The sequence below is a fragment of the Lepus europaeus genome, chromosome 2 (assembly GCF_033115175.1).
Source record: "Lepus europaeus isolate LE1 chromosome 2, mLepTim1.pri, whole genome shotgun sequence".
NCBI classification, from domain to species: domain Eukaryota; kingdom Metazoa; phylum Chordata; class Mammalia; order Lagomorpha; family Leporidae; genus Lepus; species Lepus europaeus.
In genome coordinates, this window is record NC_084828.1 from 157,329,333 (window position 1) to 157,353,676 (window position 24,344).

The window sequence follows — 24,344 nt, forward strand, 5'->3', positions numbered from 1 at the left end:
CAAATGGGATATCAGTGCTGCAGGCGGTAGCTTTATCCACTATGCCACAGTGCCAGCCCCTACAGATATCTTTTAAAAATATTTTGATTTGTGGTTGGTTGGATTCATGGATGTTGAACTCAGGTTTAACTGTATCTAGGAAGAACTTGCCAGAATTAAGGCAATATAAAAATACACATTTTTTAAAGATGTATTTATTTATTTGAAAGAGTTACACAGAGAGAGGAGAGACAGAAAGAGGTCTTCCATCCGCTGGTTCACTCCCCAATTGGTCACAACAGCCAGAGCTATGCCAATCTGAAGCCAGAGCTAGGAGCTTCTTCCGGGTCTCCCATATGGGTGAAGAGGCCCAGGGACTTGGATTATCTTCCACTGCTTTCCCAGACCATAGCAGAGAGCTGGACTGGAAGTGGAGCAGCCGGGTCTCAAACCGGTGCCCACATGGGATGCCAGCACTGCAGGCGGCGGCTTTACCCACTATGTCACAGTGCCAGCCCCTACATATACTTTTAAAAATATCTCTCTCACTGTCCACTCTGCCTGTCAAAAATTAAAAAAAAAAAGAAAAAAAATATTTTGATTTGTAGTTGGTCGGATTCATAGATGCTGAACTCATGGATATGGGTTTAACTGTATCTAGGAAGATCTTACCAGAATTAAGGCAATATAAAAAATACACATTTCTATCTGTTATTGTTTTGTTAGGCATGGAGAAAGATTACTGTGACACTTCAAATCAGTTCAAAGAATTATTAGAATAAGAATAAAAAGGAAATTTCTCTCGTGAGTAAAGGATTTAACAAAGCAAGATACACTCAGTTGGGAATCTTTCTTCTTTCAGTTTGGCTTTGTGTGCAGCAAAGGAAAACTTGCAATCTAAACAATTTAACTCTGAATATTAGTCTAATGCTCTCTTAAGCCAAGGAATGTCCCTTGTAGTCACATTTGCATGTGCTTGCAGTTCTACATGAACTGGAATGCTCAACAAAGAAAAGCGAAGTGGCCTCTGTAACCATGGTTATTTTTAGATCCTGTCTTTCTCTGGCTCCTTCCCATCACCAATCATCCCTAGTTTTCTTAAATACACAGTTGTTTGTATCACTGACCTATATGAGTCTGCAGTAGATAGAGAGGGCTTCAATTGGGATGAGGAAAACATCCCGGCTTCCCCATGATGACAATAGGAAGCTGGAGCTGGAGCTCTTAAGGGTAACAAATACTCCCCTATGTTCTCTGAGATTAGGCAAAGCCAATATCCTAAAACATCCAAATTGTACTGATGACTAAACAGTAATTGCATATCTGAAAATAAAGCATCTTTTTTATTTGACTACAGTGCTAGCTGATAGGACTACACATCATTGGATGTTCATCTTATTGGTTGTTACAGTAGGTAATGGATACAATGTACTTGATACCAAGATACCAAGAAAAGCCTGGATTCATTGTGAAAGTATTCAACAGCCAAGGACACATCACTTACTGTGATGTCAGGAAATGGAATAAGCTTACAGGAGGAAGACTGCATTCCTTCACTGAGCATGAACTGGAGCAGAGGTGGCTTTTCCAGTCTTTCCGATTAATGTCTCCATTTCTTCTCGTGGGGTGTGGGCTATTATGATGTGAGTAGCAGAGAGGAAGAAGCCAAACTTAGAGAGGGCTGACACAGTACAGAGCTTGGAGGAAATAATGCATGGATGTATACAGTTGGTAAACATCATGATATTCACGTAGTCATTAACCTATATATTCAAAAAATCTATTAAGCTTTACATAACAAAAAATGCCTAATACTTGGAAAAACAGTGAACTAAATAAGGCAAAAATCACTGCCTGATAGAACTTTATTCTAATTCAAGGTGGCCAATGAACATAATAAATAAATTAATTAATTAAATAGCATATTGCAAAGGTAATTAGCATTTAGAAGAAAAAATACCAAATAAATATAATAGGGATGATGGGGGTTAAAAGCTTAAATACAGTGGTTACTGCATCCAGAAAGGATGACACTTGTGTGAAATCTGAATAGGCCAACTAGGCAGAAATCTGAAGAAGGAGTATTCCAAGCAAGAAGAGCTAGTGTAAAGTCCTGGGAACAGGAGTGAGCCTGACACATTCAAGGTATAACAAGAGCAGGGCAGAGCTAAGGGAGGATGAGGGAAGCACTTTTCTAGGAAGCAATCCAGTGAGACACAGATTTCAAGGGTGGCTAAAAACCTCAGTGATGGCGATAAACAATATTTTAATGGAACATTTAAAAACGTTAAAATTAATGCAAAAAAGCCATGGTGAACAAATTATTAATATTTTAAATAAGACAGGATTTTATTCACATTTGCCAACATGATTTCATTTGCCAGGTTCCAATAAAACTGCACTTATGTCTGTCAGCCATGTGCCAATTTTATCTTTGCAAAATCACATTAAAATATTTGTCTAGAGGCAGATGTTTGCTACAGTGGTTAACACACCACTTGGGATGCTTGCATCCCAAATCAAGGGCTCTGAGTTGGAGTTCCAGCTTCCCTCTAATGCACACCCTAGAAGGGGTTAGATGATGTATCAAATATATGGGTCCCTGCCACCCACATATGAGACCTGAGTTGAGTTCTGGGCTCCTGGCTTTGGCCTGGCCCAGGTCTGTACATTGCAGGCATTCGGGGAGCGAACCAGCAGAAGGGAGATCTCTAACTCTCTCACACTCTCACTCTCTTGCTCTATCTTCATGTATCTATGTGTGTCTTGCTCCCTCTGCCTCTAAAATAAATGAAAATAAATAAATGAAAAATAAATAAATAAAACAAAAGAGATGATGATGGCTTGGATGGGAGGGGTAGTATGAAGATGGTGAGAAATGGTCAGAATCTGTATGTTTTTGGAGTTACATCTAGCACTGTTTGCCTAAGGACTGGATACAGGTTGCAAGCTAACAGTACAGGATGAACCAAAATTCTTAGCTATAGGAACAAATAGGATGGAGTTGCCATTATTAGAGCAATGCTATCTGTGGAGAATGTTCTGTAGGAGTGAGACATGGCCTTTTAGATTTTCATATGTTAGACTTGAGGCAATTATTCACTAAGAAAGTGAGGATATTGAATGAGCAGCCAACATCTGAGTCTGGAACTGAAGATACAATTACAGATGTCATCTGCAAATTCATAGGAATAACTTTATGCTCCTTCATTTCCAGATACTGAAGAGTTTCTTCTGTGAATCACAACTGGTAGCCAATTTTTAAAGAATGCATCTCAGGGCCATTGTTATGGCACAACACCTGCATCCCATATGGTCACAGGTTTGAGTCCTGTCTGCTCACTTCCTCGCCAGCTCTCTGCTAGTGCAACAGGGAAAGCAGCAGAGGATGGCCTGAATACCGGGATGGAGTACAGACTCAGCTCTGGCCGTTGTAGCCATTTGGAGAGTGAATCAGCATATGGATAATCTCTCTCTCGCTTTAAGTCTGCCTTTTAAATAAATAAATAAAAAGATATCTAAAAAAAAAAACTTAAAAAAGAATGCATCTCCTCATGAGATAGGTTAGGTTGTACAATATGTTAACTTTCAACACACTAGTAGTCTAGGAGTTTGTTTAAAAGCAAGGAAATCGTTCTATGTGTGAAGTATCATTGGTGGATTCTCTGCTTCCACTGAAGTTTTAATTCTTAGCACTTTTCAATTTAAAGGTTGGCAACTTCTTTCATGTGAAAGATGTCAGGGTCAATATTTCAGTAACTTAATTCCACAAAAAATGTGTTGCTCCCCAAAATATGTAGCAAATTTTCTGCCAATATGTAACATGCTAGTAGAATTACAATGTTAACTGAACATATCTGGAAGGGAAAATCTAGGGAGGGTGGGGAGAGCAGAGAGGGAGTAGCAAACACACACTAGCTCTTGCTTGAGTTACTTGTTTAGAAGAAAGGTCTGTCGTTTCACACCAAACTATCTACAATAAATTGTGATTAATCTTTCAGCCAATCTGGGTGTTTCATAAATAATATACATTACCTCTCTGGGCTGAGAAGAGGTACAATTCTGTTCAACTCTCTTTGATAAGAAGACCCTGTCTGCGGACTGCTCATAAGGAGCAACAGGACTGGGGACCACCAAATATTCACGCTAATTTCTAAACCTGTACCATGAAAAAACACCATTGATAGAAATGACAAACTCCTATCCCAAGAGATCCAAGTCAATATTGCAATCATTGAACCAGTTTGAGCTTTTAGTTCAGCTTCTCAAAACATGAAAATCCTGGGCAGGCATTTAGCCTAACAATTAGCACCCCTGTATCCCACACTGGAGCGTTGGTGTGTGATTCTCCACTTTGGCTCGAATGCAGCAGCCAACATCTCAAGTATTGGGTTCCTGCCAAATGTGAGAGACCCAGATAGTTTCTGGCTCCAGGGCTTGATCTTGGCCTTGTCCCAGCCACTGCGGGCTTTTGCGGACTGAACCGGCAAACAGCATACTCCCTCCTCCTTCTCTCTCTCACATATAGTACATTAAAAAATGCTTGTAAAAAGTAAAAACATTGAAAGCCCATTCAATATTGTGTGGTTTAAACATTTTTATGCAGATCATATTCTGATTAATTAATGCCACTTGTCCTTTTTTGTTTCATGGATTACAGTAAGAACCAGTAATATCCAAATGCTAATATTGAAAGAAAATACAGAACCCTTTGTTGGTCTATTTATTTCATTCAAAAATAGAAATATACCATGTCATAAGAAGTTGAGCTATAAAAGAAATTGTAGGTTTTTCTAATTAAACTTTTCAATAAAATATGTTATTTCTAATCAAATACATGTTATTCTGCAATTTTTTATATTCTGTTATTCTGTTTTCTTTGTATTTTATACTCTAAGTGTTAAAATACTTTTCATTATTCTTGAAATTATTTTTATATTTTATAAAGTAATAAAAATATAAGCGAGAAAAAAGAGTGCCTTTATGGAATACACAAAGTACATAAAATTTTGAAATCAGATATTTATTTTTAATTATTTATTAACTAAAATATTTTACCATGATAGTGTTTTACCATTGCTCTGATAATCATTCTGACAATGCTACTGTTTTAAGAAATGCAAATTGGATTAGAAAAACAAGAACTACTCTTACTACATGTCACATATATTACATACACAATGTAAGAGAAATGCTAACTTAGAGCAATGATTTTAAAATACTCAATTCTCAATGTCTTTTTAAACCATAAAGATAGCTAGTTAGTGTTACTTAAAATAAGATGAAAATTAAAGAAAAATATTCCCCAGTGCAAGCCAAACCATAAAACAAAAACCTAACTTAGGAAACCATAAAAAAATCAACAAAATTAGACATGCAAACATTATAGTAAAACATATGCTAAGCCGTTTTCTACAGAAGTACTGAATATTCATCAAATTCACATGATTTTAATTTCTACAATATCTGCATTAAGAATTGGAATAGGTTAATATGATAATGAAGATACAATAGATTATAAGCTACTCTTTTGAATTAAAAAGGAAAAAGCAGAATAATAACAATTTAGCATAAATAATTGTGCAAATCTTGAAAGTTATTTGGGCAGAATATTTTATATGAGAGAAAAGATGGGAGTCAAAGGTAGACATGACAACTCAATGAGACCCAAATGTAAATGATAAAACCATCGACAAAGCCTTGAAGGAAAATGCTTTTCCCATGGAGGGATGATTTGTGCTGGCCTCCAGGTGTAATATTATGTGCACTGATGAGCTGATCAACAGAACAGAACTTCTCCCCAGCTGTAATCAAGAGTGATTGATGGTTGGGACAAAAAAGTTGATTATCATGACAAGTTCACTGATGCAGAGAAAATAAGCTCTGCTTGGGAAATGGATAAGACCTGCTCAGAGACTACCTCTGAAACCTTACTTACAAAGGAGTCTAGGAGGTAAGAGTTGCACAGACAGACCTGATCTCCTGATAATCCTGATGAGAATAAATTTGCCATACATCAATCTCCATGGGTTTCCTACATATGGACTGTAAAAGCTCATTCATGCTCAATGAAGAATAATCACATACCTGGAATATTATGTGTGTGATTATGAAAAGATCACTTTACATCTCAAAGTATCACTGAAAATCACACATGGACACAGAAAATTACACTTTCATAGCATAGCATGCCTCCATTTGCCCTCCTCAGCAACATCCTCACAAGGAATGAGTTCCCCAAATGACTGCAACCTTTACCACTATCAGATTCAATTTATATCAAAACATAGATTTGGACTGAGACAACAGATCCCAGAGGCAGTATTTTGCATTTAAAATGAGGTTTGGCAGGCTTGAAAAAGGTGAATCTGGGCCAGAATATTGAGTGTATGTGCAGTGTTCTAAAATAGTACCTACTCTGTTCAGAGATCCTTACGATATGAAGGAATACTTGTGCATGCATCATTTGTTCTGGTTCTGTAGCCAAATAGGAGGTGCAAGAAATGGAATTTAAATGTGGTCTGCAATCCATCTGATACAAGTCCATTTTCCTTAAGCTCACATTTGAGCCAAACTGCTACTCCTAACCCAATCACCATAAGAAATTTGTAGTGTGAAGAAGATAAAAATGGTTATGTAGGTTCGTTCATTTCATGTATTTAGAATTTTGGAGCCTCAGGGATACTTGGGAAAGGTAAAGGTATTTCAATACAATTACTCTAGATAACTAATACAGAAAATAGGACTCAGTGGAAAAGAGATTATCACAAATAGGAACAGTTAGGACAGAAAAAGTACAAATGGCTGCAAATCTCAAAATGACACCAGCAGCACAGACACTAATATGAGTTGCCTTGCACAGATTCCTTTGCTTCTCTGACCAGGAACAAACCTCTGCTGCCCCAGTTTCCAGGGCTATGGTGAAACTGATGATTTTTCAAATACTACAATGAACTGTGATGACAAAATTATAAAAGGACAAGGTTCTGAACAACAGTGACTGGCATCTTTGAATTTTCAATTCTTGTTGGCCATTAATTCAGTTTCTACTATGTGTTTTTATAAGTTTTATTAGTGCCTAGTAGTATTTTAGATATATCTATAGCTATAAAAAGAGATACAAACTGAGTAAATGTTTATTAGACATATATATATAGAGAGAAATTTCTGGACAGCTGGGTTACAATGAGGATTCTATTCCATAGTTAATAAAGAGTTCATCAGTTATATGATACCATGGTTGCTGGTACATTCTGAAATCTAGTATGTGAGGATTTTAAAAACATACTGATTGTTTATCTATTTGAGAGGCAGAGAGACAGAGACAGAAAGAATCAGACAGACAGGAAGTCAGAAATCCTATCTGCTGGTTCATTCCCCAAATGCCCTCAAAGGCTAGGCTTGTGCCACACTGGAGCCAGGAGTCTAAAGTTCAATCCAGGTGTCCCAAGTGGCTGGCATAGACCCAACTACTTGAGCCACTACCCCTGTGTCCCAGGATCTACTAGCAAGAAGCCAGAAGCAGAAGCAGAGCTAGAACTTGAATCCACGCACTCTATGTGTGATGTAGGCATCTCAAGCAGCATCTCAAATGATGTCCCCCACTCCAGTTTATATTTGTTTTGTAACCAAAAGTTTATGTCGCTACCAAGCAAGCTTCCAGAAATAGCTCTGAGGCTGTTCAGACCCAATTCCATCTATTCTTTTCCCCTTTAAGGCATCCAAATTTGATGTGTAGGCTTCAGAAATCATTTGCTTGGGATATAAACCATGCATTGCAGGTGGATTAGGCAATGGGGCAAAGCAAAGCTAAAATCCAGCTGTAGCAGAACGTAGCAGTTATTCTAAGTGCCCTTAGTGAAGATGAAATGTAGACCATCTCAGAGACTCCTGTTTTCTACCCTCAGTTTCTGGTATTGAGTGTTAAGTTCATTGACTCCTTCAACATTTATTGAGTGAAATCTAAGACTTACAGAGCTTTCTTAGCATTCAGGCTTCTCTGTGGACAACTGTTTTGCACTGAATTAGAAACATATCTCCTTCTGAATTATTACATTCTATTCAGTGCTTCCCATCGTGTTCTGTCCTTCAATGCATTGCCCATGCTTAACCTTCTTCTCAAATACTCTGCACTCGCTGAAACAGACTCTTAGCATAAATTCTCTCACATTCTCCTCAGTACTTACTGCAACAGTAATGCCATTTAAGTGACTCAACAATTTGAAATGTGCATGTATAGTCTAACCATCAATGGATATACTACTGATGTCTACCCTTGACTGACCTCTGCAGTGTGTGTAGAATGTAAGTGGTCACTTGTCTTGCTTGAAAACTCTCAACTGGTATCAAAGCAAGTCTCAAAACCTGTTTCTCCTAGGATATGCCACCTGACATGAGAAATAAAGGCATGATGCTGGGAGTTGAAGAGCCCTGTTTTTTGTCCACCTGGTCACGTCAACAACTCAGGGATCTTGAAAAAAAGTGGATTAATATATGCTGTCTTTTGTTTTCCCAATCTATATAATCTACAAATGAACTGATTTCGTAGACACCTCACTCACTAAAATAAAACAGCTCTGAGTTGCTCACCGCAGTCCATGCTGATGCAAACATTCCTGTGATCACTGGAGGTCACATGTGCATCTCCTAGTCATATCTGAAATCAACTTTCCCAATGTTCCAAAGTCCAATTTTCCATGTAAAGGAGAACTTGATAAACTAGATGTATTTTTGTGGTTTCTTCTCTTCATTATAAAATAAGGAAAGAAATACAGAAACCCTGAGAAACATGGACTCTTGTGAAGATTTCTGTTTTTTTTTTTTATTTTTTTTTTTTATTTTTGACAGGCAGAGTGGACAGTGAGAGACAGAGACAGAGAGAAAGGTCTTCCTTTTGCCGTTGGTTCACCCTCCAATGGCCGCCACGGTAGGCGCGCTGCGGCCGGCGCACCGCGCTGATCCGATGGCAGGAGCCAGGTGTTTATCCTGGTCTCCCATGGGTGCAGGGCCCAAGGGCTTGGGCCATCCTCCACTGCACTCCCTGGCCACAGCAGAGAGCTGGCCTGGAAGAGGGGCAACCGGGACAGGATCGGTGCCCCGACTGGGACTAGAACCCGGTGTGCCGGCGCCGCTAGGCGGAGGATTAGCCTATTGAGCCGCGGCGCCGGCCAAGATTTCTGTTTTCTCAGTCCTTTCTCCTTCATCTCATTGTCAGAAGAAATTCTGGGGTATCAAAACCTGAGTCAGAGTGTCTTGAAACCCCAATAGCTGGGGTTTTATTCTGAAAATGCTGCCAAAGTAGCACACTGCCCAAGTAGACACTTGTGCTCTTGGCTGGCACACTTTCTCCTGAAATCTCCAACAGCTGAAACCCAGGATTTCCTGCATGGTCCTTCTGTTCAAGTTTTCCTTCCTGAGAATTCCTGATGGAGTCGTGTGTTCCACTCAAAGCACAGAAGCCAGCAAGGCTGAAAGATGAAAGGTGTCCCACATGCACACTAGAGGAAGAGCCCTTCAAAGGAGACCTCCCAGCCCCTTGTTCCAAACACAGCCACAGCCTGCTGTCCAGCACCGCCACCCGCAGAGCCAGACGCTCACAAGGGAGGGAGGGAACTGACGGCTGAGCCAAACATCACGAGCTTCTCAAACACATCTCTCTTGCACAAGCCAAGTGGCCCTGTCCTAGAACTACCTCTGAAGAAAAAAAAAAGCACTTACTCAGAAGGCCCTGGTACTGAGGCCAAAGCTCCAAATAACTCTGCAACTCCTGCTCACTAACAGAGGATGGTGCCTTCTTAAATGGATGTTTCAAAGCTGCCTGAGAATTTAATTCATAAGTAGGTTCCTTCAAAGATCCATTGGGAAACAGCAGCAGCAACAACAAACTTGAAGAATTGGGGAGATTTTAATAGATGCAGTGAAGTCAAGGGTTAAGTGCCTTTTCTAAAATGTACAGATTTACCCGGTAGAAATACCTCATATCTTAACAAGAAAACCCACTAAACACAAAGCTTTAAACAAAATACAGCCCTTTACGTGTGCTTATTAAAAATTTTATTTACTTATTTTATGTGAAAGGCAGAGGAACAAAGACAGAGAGGAAGTCAGAGACCTTTCATCTGCTACTTCACCCCCCACCCCAACAAATGCCCACAACAGCTAGAGCTGGCTCAGGCTGAAGTCAGGAGCTGGGAACTCAATCTAGGTTTCTTTTTTTATTTATTTTTTATTTTTTTACAGGTAGAGTTATAGACAGTGAGAGAGAGGCAAAGAGAAAGGTCTTCCTTGCATTGGTTCACTCCCCAAATAGCCACTATGGCCGGCGCTGCACTGATCCGAAGCCAGGAGCCAGGTGCTTCTTCCTGGTCTCCCATGCAGGTGCAGGAGCCCAAAGACTTGGGCCATCCTCCACTGCCCTCCCAGGCCACAGCAGAGAGCCGGACTGGAAGAGGAGCAATCAGGACTAGAATCCGGTGCCCATATGAGATGCTGGTGCCGCAGGTGGAGGATTAACCAAGTGAGCCATGGCGCCGGCCCCCAATCTAGGTTATTACACAGGTGGAAGAGACCCAAACATTGAAGCCATCATGTGCTGCCTCCCAGAATGTGAAACTGGGAATGGAGCCAAGGCAAGCATCCAGGTACTTGGACATGTGATACCAACATGCTACCCAGTATCCTAGCTGCTACACCAAATGCCCATCTCCTAAATAGTAATTTAAAAAAAAAAAGCAGACATTTTTTAATTTGAATGTTTCCTAAGAAATAATTTAATATTCAATGGAAAAAATATAACTGCATTCTTTATCACATGAAATAAAAATGACCTTTCAATTTCATTCAGTACACAGTTTATAATCCAATTGCCTATACATTGTGGGTTTTTCAAGAAATATTTATCTATTTCAGAGGCTGAGAGAGAGAGAGAGAGAGAATCTCATGCTCTGTTTATTCCCAAAATGTACACAGTGACTAGACCCAGCGTCAGAAGCCAGGAATTCAGACCGGGCCTCTCCATGGTGTCAAGGACCCGGATAATTAAGCCATCACTGGCTGCCTCCCAGGATGCATACTAGCAGGAAGCTGGACTTGGAAGTGTAGCCAGGACTCAAATCCAGGCGTTATGAAACACCATGCAGGCAGCTCAGGCAGCGTCTTAAAGACTGAATGAAACGCCTGCCCAGAATTTATAATTTAAAATAAAACATGCAGTTAAAAACAGAACACGATAATATATGCGGTAATTACATTTATTTACTTATTTATTTGTTTGAGAGGCAGGAAGAAAGACATTCAGTCAGAGAGACAGACAGATTCAGACAGAGCTCTCACCTCTAGTTCATCCCCCAAATACCCACAACAGCTAGACTGGGCTAGGCCAAAGTCAATCCAGGTTGCCCATGTAGGTTGCAGGAACTTAATTAATTAAGTCATCCCCTGCTGTGTTCCTGGGTCTGCGTTAGCAAAAAGTTTGAATCGGGAGTGAGTATTAGGTATGAAACCCAGATACATACATCTTAACCGGCATCTTAACATCATTTTTAAAAATAAAAGTGAAACACTGTTATAAAGGGAATTTGGAAAGTAAATACAAATACAAAGAAGTAAAAGAATACTTCATTGACCTTAATGTAACCAAAATCACATTGTGTTTCCCCCTATCTTAGCAGTACCTCCTTTAAATATCAGTCTGACAACATCAATTTATGTAATAAAAAGATATTTTAAGACATGATGGTAAGAGTTTCACAACCTAATTTTGTCATTTTGTGGAAAAAAATATACTCTTATCCATATTCCCATGTTGACTTTGGTTATGGAGATTCTGAATAAGAGTTAGGAATTGAAGTTAGATACATTGCCTGGTTTCACCATATTTATGTGTTCTCAAATGAGGAAAAATAATGATTCCTATTTAATACCACTAGAAAATTTGGCTCTCAGTTCTTCCAGGTATATTCTCTTCATGAAATTTGGCTATCATGTTTATTGCTTTAAAAAAAATCTACTGGAAAATCTATCAGGTCCACTTGGTCCATCTTCTGCTGCTTTTTCCAGGCCACGAGCAGGGAGGTGGATGGGAAGTGGATCAGTTGGGACATGATGAACTGGCACCCTTATGAGATGTTGGCTTCACAGGCAGCAGCCTTACCAACTCTATGCTACAACACCAGCCACAATTTGTGACATCTTAAAAGCTATCTGCAGGGTCAAAAATGTAAACCGTGTCATATAGGGAACAGATATGGCAAAATAACAAACTATGTCATTTATGATAGGGAAGATTAGAAAGAGTAAATAAAAGGCCAGAGGAAAATAAAATGGAATTTTCATGGTCCAGAGATGAAAAGAATGACAAGCTATTATTTTCATTGCAAGGGGAAGAAGCTTTGAAATGTAACAAAGTTCATAAGGCAAAAATACTTTCCTATATGATACAGGATTAAACCTGTAACTGAAATATAATGTCATTTTTCCAGAAAGATTCTAGGTTTAAAAATGGAAAGAAGACAAATTCCAGATTTCCCTAGCAAAAGTAAAAAGATAATAGTATTTGGATTAGAAAGGCTTTTCTTGGAATTAAAATGATCCCATATGAGACACACACACACACACACACATATTGGTTTTTCTTTATGGAGGGATTATCTTGTTTCGTATTTATCAGTTGATAAGTCCAATTTATCTTGGCATTAAATATATACATACTTTATGACTGGTTCTAATATTTCCAATATTGTGCTTCATTTTATCAATATGATAACGATACAGAGACTTTTTTTTACATCTCTAAGAGAGTTTTGACTCCTGTGTTATCAATAATTGTTAGTAAAACAAGTGAAAATGTTGCTACATCATTTATAAATTGAACATTGAACCTTCATATCAAAAGTAAAGCCATGATTTTTTTTTCATTTTCAATTATCTTTACATACAGAAGATCAATTTAGTATATATTAAGCAAAGATTTCATCAGTTTGTACCCACACAGAACATAAAGTGTAAAATACTGTTTGAGTACTAGTTATAGCATTAATTCACATTGAACAACACATTAAGGAGAGAGATCCCACATAAGGAGTAAGTACACAGTGACTCCTGTTGTTGACTTAACAATTTGACACTCTTGTTTATGGTGTCAGAAATCTCCCTAGGCTCTAGTCATGAGTTTCCAAGGCTATGGAAGCCTCTTGAGTTTGCCAACTCCAATCTTATTTAGACAAGGTCATAGTCAAAGTGGAAGTTCTCTCCTCCCTTCAGAGAAAGGTACCTCCTTCTTTGATGGCCTGTTTTTTCTACTGGGATCTCACTCGCAAAGACCTTTCATTTAGGTCCTCTTTTTTTTTTTTTTTTTTTTTCCCCAGAGTGTCTTGGCTTTCCATGCCTAAAATACTGTCATGGGCTCTTCAGCCAGATCCAAATGCCTTAAGGGCTGATTCTGAGGCCACAGTGATGTTTAGGACATCTGCCATTCTACAAATCTGCTGTGTATCCCATTTCCCATGTTGGATCGTTCTCTCCCTTTTTATATTCTATCAGTTAGTATTTGCAGACACTAGTCTTGTTTGTGTGATCCCTTTGATTTTAGACCTATCAGTGTGATCAATTGTGAATTAAAATTGATCACTTGGACTAGTGAGATGGCATTGGTACATGCCACCTTGATGGGATTGTATTGGAATCCCCTGCACATTTCTAACTCCACCATTTGGGGCAAGTCAGCTTGAGCATGTCCCCAGTTGTACATCTCCTCCCTCTCTTATTCCCACTCTTATATTTAACAGGGGTCACTTTTCAGTTAAATTTCAACACCTAAGAATAATTGTGTGTTGATTACAGAGTTCAAACAATAGTATAAACTAGAACAAAAAAAAATACTAAAAGGGATAAAGTATTAAATTGTACATCAACAGTCAGGACAAGGGCTGATCAAGTCACTGATTCTCATAGTGTCCCTTTCACTTCAACAGGTTTCCTTTTTTTGTGGTTGGTTAGTTGTCACCGATCAGGGAGAACATATGTATTTGTCCCTTTGGGACTGGCTTAATTCACTCAGCATGATGTTTTCCAGATTCCTCCACTTTGTTGCAAATGACTGGGTTTCATTGTTTTTGACTGCTGTATAGTATTCTATGGAGAACATGTCCCATAATATCTTTATCCAGTCTACTGTTGATGGGCATTTGGGTTGATTCCAGGTCTTAGCTATTGTGAATTGAGCTGCAATAAACATTAATGTGCAGAGAGTTCTTTTGTTTGCCAATTTAATATCCTTTGGGTAAATTCCAAGGAGTGGGATGGCTGGGTTGTATGGTAGGGTTATATTCAGGTTACTGAGGAATCTCCAGACTGACTTCCATAGTGGCTTAACCAGTTTGCATTCCCACCAACAGTGGGTTAGTGTCCCTTTTCCCCCACATCCTCTCCAGCATCTATTGTTGGTAGATTTCTGTATGTGAGCCATTCTAACCGGGGTGAGGTGAAACCTCATTGTGGTTTTGATTTGCATTTCCTTGATTGCCAGTGATCGTGAACATTTTTTCATGTGCCTGTTTGCAATTTGGAATTCCTCTTCTGAAAAATGTCTATTGAGGTCCTTGGCCCATCTCTTAAATGGGTTGTTTGTTTTGTTGTTGTGGAGTTTCTTGATCTCATTGTAGATTCTGGTTATTAATCCTTTATCTGTAGCATAGTTTGCAAATATTTTTTCCTGTTCTATTGGTTGCCTCTTCACTTTCCTGACTGTTTCTTTTGCAGTACAGAAACGTCTCAATTGGATGCAATCCCAAGAGTTAATTTTGGCTTTGACTGCCTGTGCCTCTGAGGTCTTTTCCAAGAAGTCTTTGCTGGTGCCGATATCTTGCAGTTTTCTCCAATGTTCTCTAATAATTTGATGGTGTCGGGTCGTAGATTTAGATCTTTAATCCATGTTGAGTGGGTTTTTGTGTTTTTGGGTTTTGGGTTTTTGCTTCATGCTTCTGCACATGGAAATTCAGTTTTCCCAGCACCATTTATTGAATAGACTGTCCTTGCTCCAGGGATTAGTTTTGGATCTTTGATCAAATATAAGTTGGCTGTAGATGTTTGGGTTGATTTCTGGTGTTTCTATTCTGTTCCATTGGTCTATCCATCTGTTTCTGTACCAGTACCATGCTGTTTTGATAACAACTGCCCTGTAGTATGTCCCGAAATCTGGTATTGTGATGCCTCCGGCTATGTTTTTGTTGTACAAGATTGCTTTAGCTATTCGAGGTCTCTTGCTTCTCCATATGAATTTCAGCATCATTTTTTCTAGATAAGTGAAGAAGGTCTTTGGTATCTTGATTGGTATCGCATTGAATTTATAAATTGCTTTTGGGAGAATGGACATTTTGATGATGTTGATTCTTCCAATCCATGAGCATAGAAGATTTTTCCATTTTTTGGTATCCTCTTCTATTTCTTTCTTTAAGATTTTGTAATTATCATCATAGAGATCTTTAACGTCCTTGGTTAAGTTTATTCCAAGTTATTTGATTGTTTTTGTAGCTATTGTGAATGGGATTGATCTTAGAAGTTCTTTCTCAGCCGTGGCACTGCCTGTGTATACAAAGGCTGTTGATTTTTGTGCATTGATTTTATATCCTGCTACTTTGCCAAACTCTTCTATGAGTTCCAATAGTCTCTTAGTAGAGTTCTTTGGATCCCCTAAATAAAGAATCATACCGTCTGCAAAGAGGGATAGTTTGACTTCTTCCTTCCCAATTTGTATTCTTTAATTTTTCTTTCTTGCCTGATGGCTCTGGCTAAGACTTCCAGAAGAATATTGAATAGCTCTGGTGAGAGTGGGCATCCCTGTCTGGTACCAGATCTCAGTGGAAATGCTTCCAACTTTTCCCCATTCAATAGGATGCTGGATGTGGGTTTCTCATAAATTGCCTTGATTGTATTGAGGAATGTTCCCTCTATACCCAATTTGCTTAGAGTTTCCATCATGAAAAGGTGTTGAATTTTATCTAATGCTTTCTCTGCATCTATTGAGAGAATCATATGGTTTTTCTTCTGCAGTCTGTTAATGTGGTGTATCACATTGATTGATTTGTGAACGTTGAATCATCCCTGCATACTAGGGATAAATCCCACTTGGTCTGGGTGGATGATCTTTCTGATGTGTTGTTGCATTCTATTAGCAAGAATTTTATTGAGGATTTTTGCATCTATGTTCATCAGGGATATTGGTCTGTAATTTTCTTTCAATGCTGCATCTTTCTCTGGCTTAGGGATCAAGGTGATGCTGGCTTCATAGAAAGAATTTGGGAGGATTCCATCTTTTTCTACTGTTCTGAATAGTTTGAGGAGATTTTGAGTTAGTTCTTCTTTAAATGTCTGGTAGAATTCAGCAGTGAATCCATCTGGTCCTGGGCTTTTCTTTGTTGGGAGGGCCTTTATTACTGTTTCAATTTCGGTCTCAGTTATGGGTCTGTTTAGGTTTTCTATGTCTTTCTGGTTCAATTTAGGTAGGTTGCATGTGTCCAGGAATCTATCTGTTTCTGATAGATTTCCCTGTTTGCTGGCATACAAGTCCTTGTAGTAATTTCTGATGATTCTTTTTATTTCTGTGGTATCTGTTGTTACGTTTCCTTTTTCATCTTTGATTTTATTGATTTGGGTCTTTTCTTTTTTTAGTTAGTTGGGCTAATGGGGTGTCAATTTTGTTTATTTTTTCAAAAAACCAGCTCCTCATTTTGCTGATTGTAATGTTTTTTGGGATTCAATCCTATTGATTTCTTCTCTGATTTTAATTATTTCTCTCCTCCTACTAGTCGTGGGTCTGGTTTGCTGCAGTTTTTCTAGATCCTTGAGATGCACTGAAAGCTCATTTATTTGGTGGCTTTCCAATTTCTTGATGTAGGCACCTATTGCTATAAATTTTCCTCTTAACACTGCTTTTGCTATATCCCATAAGTTTCGATATGTTGTGTTGTTATCCTCATTTACTTCCAGAAAATTTTTTTATTTCTCTTTTCATTTCTTGTATGACCCAGTGTTCATTCAGGAGCATATTATTCAGTCTCCATGTGTTTGCATATGCTCTAGGGATTCCCGAGTTGCTAATTTCCAACTTCATTCCCCTATGGTCTGAGAAGCTGCATGGTATGATTCTAATTCTTTTGAATTTGCTGAGACTTGCTTTATGGCCTAGTATGTGGTCAATCCTAGAGAAGGTTCCATGTACTGCTGAGAAGAATGTAAATTCTTTATGTGTAGGATGAAAAGTTCTGTAGATATCTGTTAGATCCATTTGGGCAATAGTGTCATTTAAATCTACTGTCTCCTTGTTGATCTTCTGTCCTGTTGATCTGTCTATTTCTGAGAGTGGAGTATTGAAGTCTCCCAGAACTATTGTATTGGAGTCTAAGTCTCCCTGTAAGTCCCTTAACAAATCTTATAAATAAACCAGTGCCCTGTAATTAAGTGCATATACATTTATAATCTTATATCTTCCTGTTGAATGGATCCCTTAATCATTATATAGTGCCCCTGTTTGTCTCTCTTAACAGTTCTTGTGTTAAAGTTTATTTTATCTGATATTAAGATGGCTACATCTGCTCTTTTTTCATTTCTGTTGGCTTGGGATATCTTTTTCCAGCCTTTCACTTTCAGTCTATATGCATCTTTGTTGGAAAGATGTGTTTCTTGTCAGCAGCAAATAGATGGGTTTTGTTCCTTAACTCAATCAGCCAACCTGTGTCATTTAACTGGACAGTTGAGGCCATTAACGTTCAATGTGACTATTGATAAGTAGTAATTTGCCCTGCCATTTGCCAAAGATATTTTCTAATATATGCTTTGAACTTCCTGTGATCTTTTGCTGTGGTGTTTCCTTCCTTTACCCTCTTTCATATCGACGACCGTGTTTCTGTGTGTAACACATCTTTAAGCATCTTTTGCAGGGCTGGACGAGTGGCGACAAATTCTTTCAATTTCTGTTTGCTATGAAAGGTCTTTATTTCACCTTCATTCACAAATGAGAGCTTTGCAGGATATAGTATTCTGGGCTGGCAGTTTTTCTCTCTTAGTACCTGGGCTATGTCTTGCCATTCCCTTCTAGCCTGTAGCGTTTCTGATGAGAAGTCTGCTGTGAGTGTAATTGCAGATCCTCTGAGAGTAATCTGACGTTTCTCTCTTGCACATTTTAGAATCTTTTCTTTGTGTTTCCCTGTGGTGAGTTTGATTACAACGTGTCGTGGTGAGGATCTCTTTTGGTCATGTTTATTAGGGGCTCTATAAGCTTCCTGTACTAGGATGTCTCTGTCCTTCTCCAAACCCGGGAAGTTTTCTGCTAGAATCTCACTAAAAAGGCCTTCTAATCCTTTCTCTCTCTCCATGCCTTCAGGAACTCCTAGAACCCGAATGTTCAGTTTTTAAATAGTATTCTGTAGATTCCCAACAATATTTTTTAGATTTCTAATTTCCTCTTCTTTTCTTTGGTTTGACTGTATACTTTCCTGTGCTCTGTCTTCTAATTCGATATTCCCTCTTCTGCTTCTCTGACCCTGTTTTTAAGGCTCTCTAATGTGTTTTTCATTTGAGCTATTGAGTTCTTCATTTCATTTTGATTTCTCTTCACTCTCACACTTTCCTGTTCTACTAGTTTCTGCATTTCATTTTGATTCCTCCTTAAGATTTCATTTTCACGAGAGAGATTTTCTATGCTGTCCAATAAGGATTTATGTAGCTCAAGCATTTGTTTCTGAAAAGTTCTAAATGTTCTTATAAATTTTTTGAAATCTGTATCTTGCATTTCTTCCATCTCATCATCTTCATAATCTTGGCTTGGGCTGTCTTGTTCATTTGGGGGCGTCATAGTGTCTTCCTTGTTCTTGTTACCTCGGTTTTTGCGTTTGTTGTTTGGCATTGTGGATATATTCTTTGGTTTCTTCACTGTGGTGTTTTTTCTTTTCATACTATGACTCTAGATTAAGTGGACTGTCTGCTTTTGATGGAGCCTTAGAGGCTTGAGATGGGTGTGGCCTGAGAGCTCTGTTTGGTTCCTCAGGGTTGAGGGTGTGTCAAAGGTGACACTCCCAGGTTAGGCGTGGTAAATCTCTCTCTCTTTCTTCTTTCTTTTTTTTTTTTGACTCAAAAGAGAATTAATTCCACACAGCTGAGCAGAATTGAAGGTAGTTAGCATCCGAATGATATACCTACAGGAGCCAGAGATCAGAAGCTCTTTCCCAAGGACCACACAGGGAATCTGTGCTGCCCTCAGTGTGGGCTCCAATTCTCCTGCAGTCTCCCACTGGGTTGCCAAGGTTACCGAATTGTAGCATCTCTGGAAAGTACTCACGTGAATTCTGTGAGTTCTCTCCCCCACTGTCTCTTTTTTCACAGTCTCGGTTCATTAGCAGCACACATTCACTAGGTCCTAATCTCCTGTTATTTCACACACCCACACACCCCCCCCCCGCAAGAGTCAGGTTTTTCTGCTTGGCTGAGGGCAGGTGCAGACCTGAGGTCCCGCCGCTTATGACGTATGTCCAAAATGGTGCCTGCTCTTTGTCTTGCTCACCTTTGAGAGGTGAGCAGAGAGAGAGAAACTCGTGTCTGTATTGGTCACTTTTTTTTTTCCTCTCTCTTCTAGTTAGCCTGGTGAACTTTTCCCCACGGGGTTTCAAGCCTCATTCCCTCTAGTCTCCTCTTTCCACTTTCCCGCCAGTGTGTCGGGCTACTGAGATTCAGCTCACCTTACGTTCCAGCGCTGGTTTATTGATTCTGTCGCTGGTATCCCGAGCCATGGGCTCCCATGCCCTCCACGCAGGTCCACCGTAAATCACTAGTTCTGGAAGAGTTTCCTTTGCTCTTTCTTCCCCTACTCTTCCTTGAACCTGCAGTATCTCCACTTTTATTAAACTGTCTCTTCCCAGACTATCAGTGTGCTCCCTTCCTATTCCGCCATCTTGCTGCCCTCTAAAGTCATGATTTTTAAAATTAGCATTGCATAGTGAATTGTAATTCAGGATTGAAGATAAGAGAAAATGCAATGAATATGAATTCATATGTGTACATCTTATATAGTACAGACTAAACTAAGTATATGGGGTAATTATTTGACAAATTTGAGTAGTTGTGAAATTCATTTCAAAGCAAGTCAAATATCCAAATATTTGGCAGACAGAATAATGGCCTCCCAAAGATGTTTAAGGCCTAATCCTAGGAAAATATAAATATATTATGTCACTAAACAAAGGGGGAATTAAGATTGCTAATCAGCTGACCTTAAAAAATAATTAGAATATTACCCTGGATTTTCTAGGCAGGCTCATGGTAATCACATAGGTTTGTAAATATGGCAGAAGAGTGAGAGTACAAATGATGAGAGGTGAGAAGGACTTAACTGGCCACTGATGTCTTCACAAGGGGACCACAAACCAAGGGATGCTGGCAACCTCTAGAAGTTGGAATAGACAAGGAACAGGGTCCTCCTCTAGGGCCTCCAGGAGAATTTAACATGAACTCAACCCTGCCAACACTTTGATTGTATTCCACTGAGACCCATTTTTGAATGCTCTCCTCCAGAACTGTAAGTTGATATATTTATGTTGTGGGAGCAAGAGAAGACTAACAATGCAAGCATCCAGAGAATGGTGGAGCCTGCATTGTTTATGACTCTGATTAGTCGAATTCTCCAAATACCTTGTCTATCCTTTTACCATATGCCAGATAGACCTGAAAGCAAAGTTGTGAGAATAAGAAGCCATGCGGCTAATAAACACATATTGATTCCCATATCACCTTGAAATTTCATTAGCAAAATAAATTTCACCTCTGTCATCAAGGAAATGAAATAAAATTAAATTTTCAAAAAGATGTATGTTAATATTCCTTGTATTATGTTCTTTATATTAATAGTCATATATTTAATATAGGTGTTTCCTAAAGCAGATCGGATATATATATATTTCTAGTCTCTGAATATGACTTTGATATCAGTTTATAGGATTAGAAACACTTTCAAAAATGGTATCACTATCTGAAAATGGAGAGTGACCTATTGCTGGGAATAATCAACCAAAAGAGCTGGTCTGGATGTGGCAGATGGAATTCTGTCATTCAGAGGAGAGTGGGTTCAATGACCTTGAGTCTTTCTGGCTCCTGGTTTGCAGGAAGTTTTCTTAATACAGACGAAAATATTGACAGTGAAACTGTTGAAAGGATGAGATAATTGAAAATGCTCTATTAGATGTAGGAAGCTGGTGATACTGCTCCTTTCACATCATTATCTGTTCAGTTCGAAAAGGAAATATCAACACAATTTAAGGAGAAATGAATCTAAGAAGGAGCCACTTAAAATATTAATTATAAGACTATATGATTGTTCACTGAGTGTTTAGAAATTATCAAAGCTGCAATTATTGAGTTCAGAAGCTTTTTTGCAGCACCTGGAAGAGAATATTGTGTAATAGTCATCATAACTTATTATTAATAAGTTAAACAAATCTAGGATAAACTTCTTAAAATTCAAATCAGATCAAAGTGTTCTGCATTCCAAAACAAAACAATAACAATAACAACAAAAATCAAAAAACAACTTTCAAATACAATGCTGCACTTGTATTTGATGCATTGTGTGTTTTTTTCTTTGTAGATTGTAGCAGTTCATCCATTCAAGTGCTTTAGCAGACTGAATGTTTATATTCCTCTCAAATTCAAATATTGAAATCCTAACTCTCAATGTGATGGTATTAGGTGGGGAAGTGAATGGGAAAGGAAGGCAGAGCCCTCACTGATGGAGATTAGTGCCATTATGTAACAGGCTCAAGGGAGCTCCTTCAACAATCCTACCATACCAAGACACAATGAAACTGCCATCCGAGAACCACAGAGTAGGGCTGCACCAGACACTGCATTTGCCAGTGTCTTGATTTTCAACTTTGCAACCTCTAGAACTTTGAGACATAGTTTCTGTGTTTATGAGCTACCCAGAATATAGAATTTTGTCATCACAGCCCACGTGGACTTAAACAGGTGCTATGCAGGCAAAATTCACATCTTTACTTCTCTCTCTTTTTTTTCCCCAAGATCTATTTATTTATTTGAGAAGCAGAGTTACAGAGAGAGAGATAGAGAGAGAGAGAGAGAGGTCTTCCATCTTCTCATTCACTCCCCAAATGGCCACAATGGCTGGAGCTGGGCTGATCCGAAGCCAGGAGCCAGGAGCTTCTTCTGGGTCTCCTACATGGGTGCAGCGGCCCAAGCACTTGGGCCATCTTCTACTGCTTTCCCAGGCCACAACAGAGAGTGGTGGATTGGGAGTGGAACAGCCAGGATCCGAACTGGTGCCCATATGGGATGCCAGCACTGCAGGTGGAGGCTTAAATTACTCCCTACAAGGCCAGCCCTCACTTCTCTTTTTTTTAAGACAACAGTAGGAATTTTTTTTTTAACAGAGTGGACAGAGGGAGAGAGGGAGAGAGAGAAAGGTCTTCCTTTGCCGTTGGTTCTCCCTCCAATGGCCGCTGCGGCCAGTGCACCACGCTGATCCGAAGCCAGGAGCCAGGTGCTTCTCCTGGTCTCCCATGCAGGTGCAGGACCCAAGGACTTGGGCCATCCTCCACTGCCTTCCCAGGCCACAGCAGAGAGCTGGACTGTAAGAGAGGCAACCGGAACAGAATCCGGTGCCCTGATCGGGACTAGAACCCGGTGTGCTGGCGCCGTAGGCAGAGGATTAGCCTGTTGAGCTGCAGCGCCGGCCTGTAGAAATGTTTTAAAATTACCTGATGGTTGCACCAGTAGGAAAGTTCATAAGACAATGGCAATCCTTATACAAAATGAAATGTTCTCCTCACAGAAGAAACAAGCTACTTTATGCCACATCTATTTTTTGTACCTGGTTATCCCACATTCTGTGCTCATTACCAGAACATCTAATGGATTTACTTGACTAGGGAGTTAAACAATGGAAGGCTCAACCTTCCTCAGACTCTTGAGTGATTTAGTCATCTCCATACTGCTGATCAATTTAGGACAAGATGATGGCAACTTGGAGACGTCCATTTTTGTAAAATGGGCCTTCTGTTTACCTAGAATGTGAACTGTGTTCAATTCCTACTCCTTACAAGCCAATATTTCCTCTCTCTGCTGCATTTCTCAGTACTAACTCCATCTCAAAGCATGGAAGGGGACACAGATTTTCCATATTGCCCACAGATCACAGTGAGTATCACTGTGATGGATCCAGAGTCCACACTGATCCTTTGAAAAGACATCAGAAGTGTAAATAACTCCCTGAACAACTTGCAAAGCAGTGGTCAGGTCCACAGATATTTCTCTTAAATTCTGTTCTCTTAGGCTTTATTCTTTCTGGGATTGAAAAATTTAAGGTTCTTAAGACTACCATCAAAATGTTAAGACTCCTAGGACAGTAACTTTTGGGCTGTAACACAATTGTAATTAGGAATACAAGGGCTGATTTGGAATTAGGGGCCACTGGGCCAGACAAAGGGAGTTTAGAAAGCCCAAATCCGGCTTTGAAACATGATTTGGTGCCTATATTATTTTTGAATTGCAATCTATTGGAAGCTTCAATGATCCTAAATTTGACTGTTCCCCAAAGACAAGTGTATTACCTACATTTAGCATTTCCAAGAGACTAAAAAAATTTTAAAAACTCATTAAATTGCAAGTACAGAAGATGGTATATGTGTGATTTTCTATAATAAACAACCAAATATGATACAGTAAATTCCAAAATTAAGGCATATGTGGAGTTAAAGTGTTATCTTAGAATTTTGACATGCTCAGTTATTGAAGAAATATGTTTAATAACTTTTCTCCTGAAAGATTAGGATAACATAATATGTTCTTTAGTGAATACTAAACGACAAACTTACATCAGAATTAAATCTCAACTGGCAAATGTTGCATGATATGATTTGCTTTCTTCGATGAGGAAGAGGAACCCCGAAAGTATGATTTATTACAGCTTTCTGAATCGGGTCCATCTGCAATGAGAAAAAAAAATACAACAAATAGAAATAAAGCCTGTCAGTTCCATTGGAATGTTGACTGTTTCATTAAAGAGCCAATCTGCACAGCTTCAATCTACTGCTCACATTAAAAAGAACATTTTTATTCTAAGAAATGGCATTTCTACTTTCTTGGAAAATAGATAACAATAAGCCTGAAGCTCAGTATGATAAGAAAATGATAAATGTACCCATTAGAGTCTGCAAGCTAACTGTTTTTCTCATTTAGGATCAACAATAGTCTCAGTTTGATAGTCTTTAAATATAATTAAAGGTTTATCAAAATTCAAGTTATTGTTAAGGCCAGCAACCCAACACTGAAGTTTGTCTATATTATTGCCCCAAAATGGACTTCAA

General features: G+C 39.0%; 1 protein-coding gene across 2 annotated transcripts in view; it reads right to left on the reverse strand.

Moving 5' to 3' along the window:
• The window catches only part of ZNF385D (zinc finger protein 385D), a 371,759-nt gene that overhangs the window by 132,476 nt on the left and 214,939 nt on the right, over window positions 1–24,344 (reverse strand). For both annotated transcript variants that reach the window (XM_062179219.1, XM_062179226.1), the window contains exon 3: window positions 23,853–23,963. In XM_062179219.1, coding sequence (XP_062035203.1) covers window positions 23,853–23,963 — 111 coding nt within the window. The remainder of the gene's footprint in view (window positions 1–23,852; window positions 23,964–24,344) is intronic.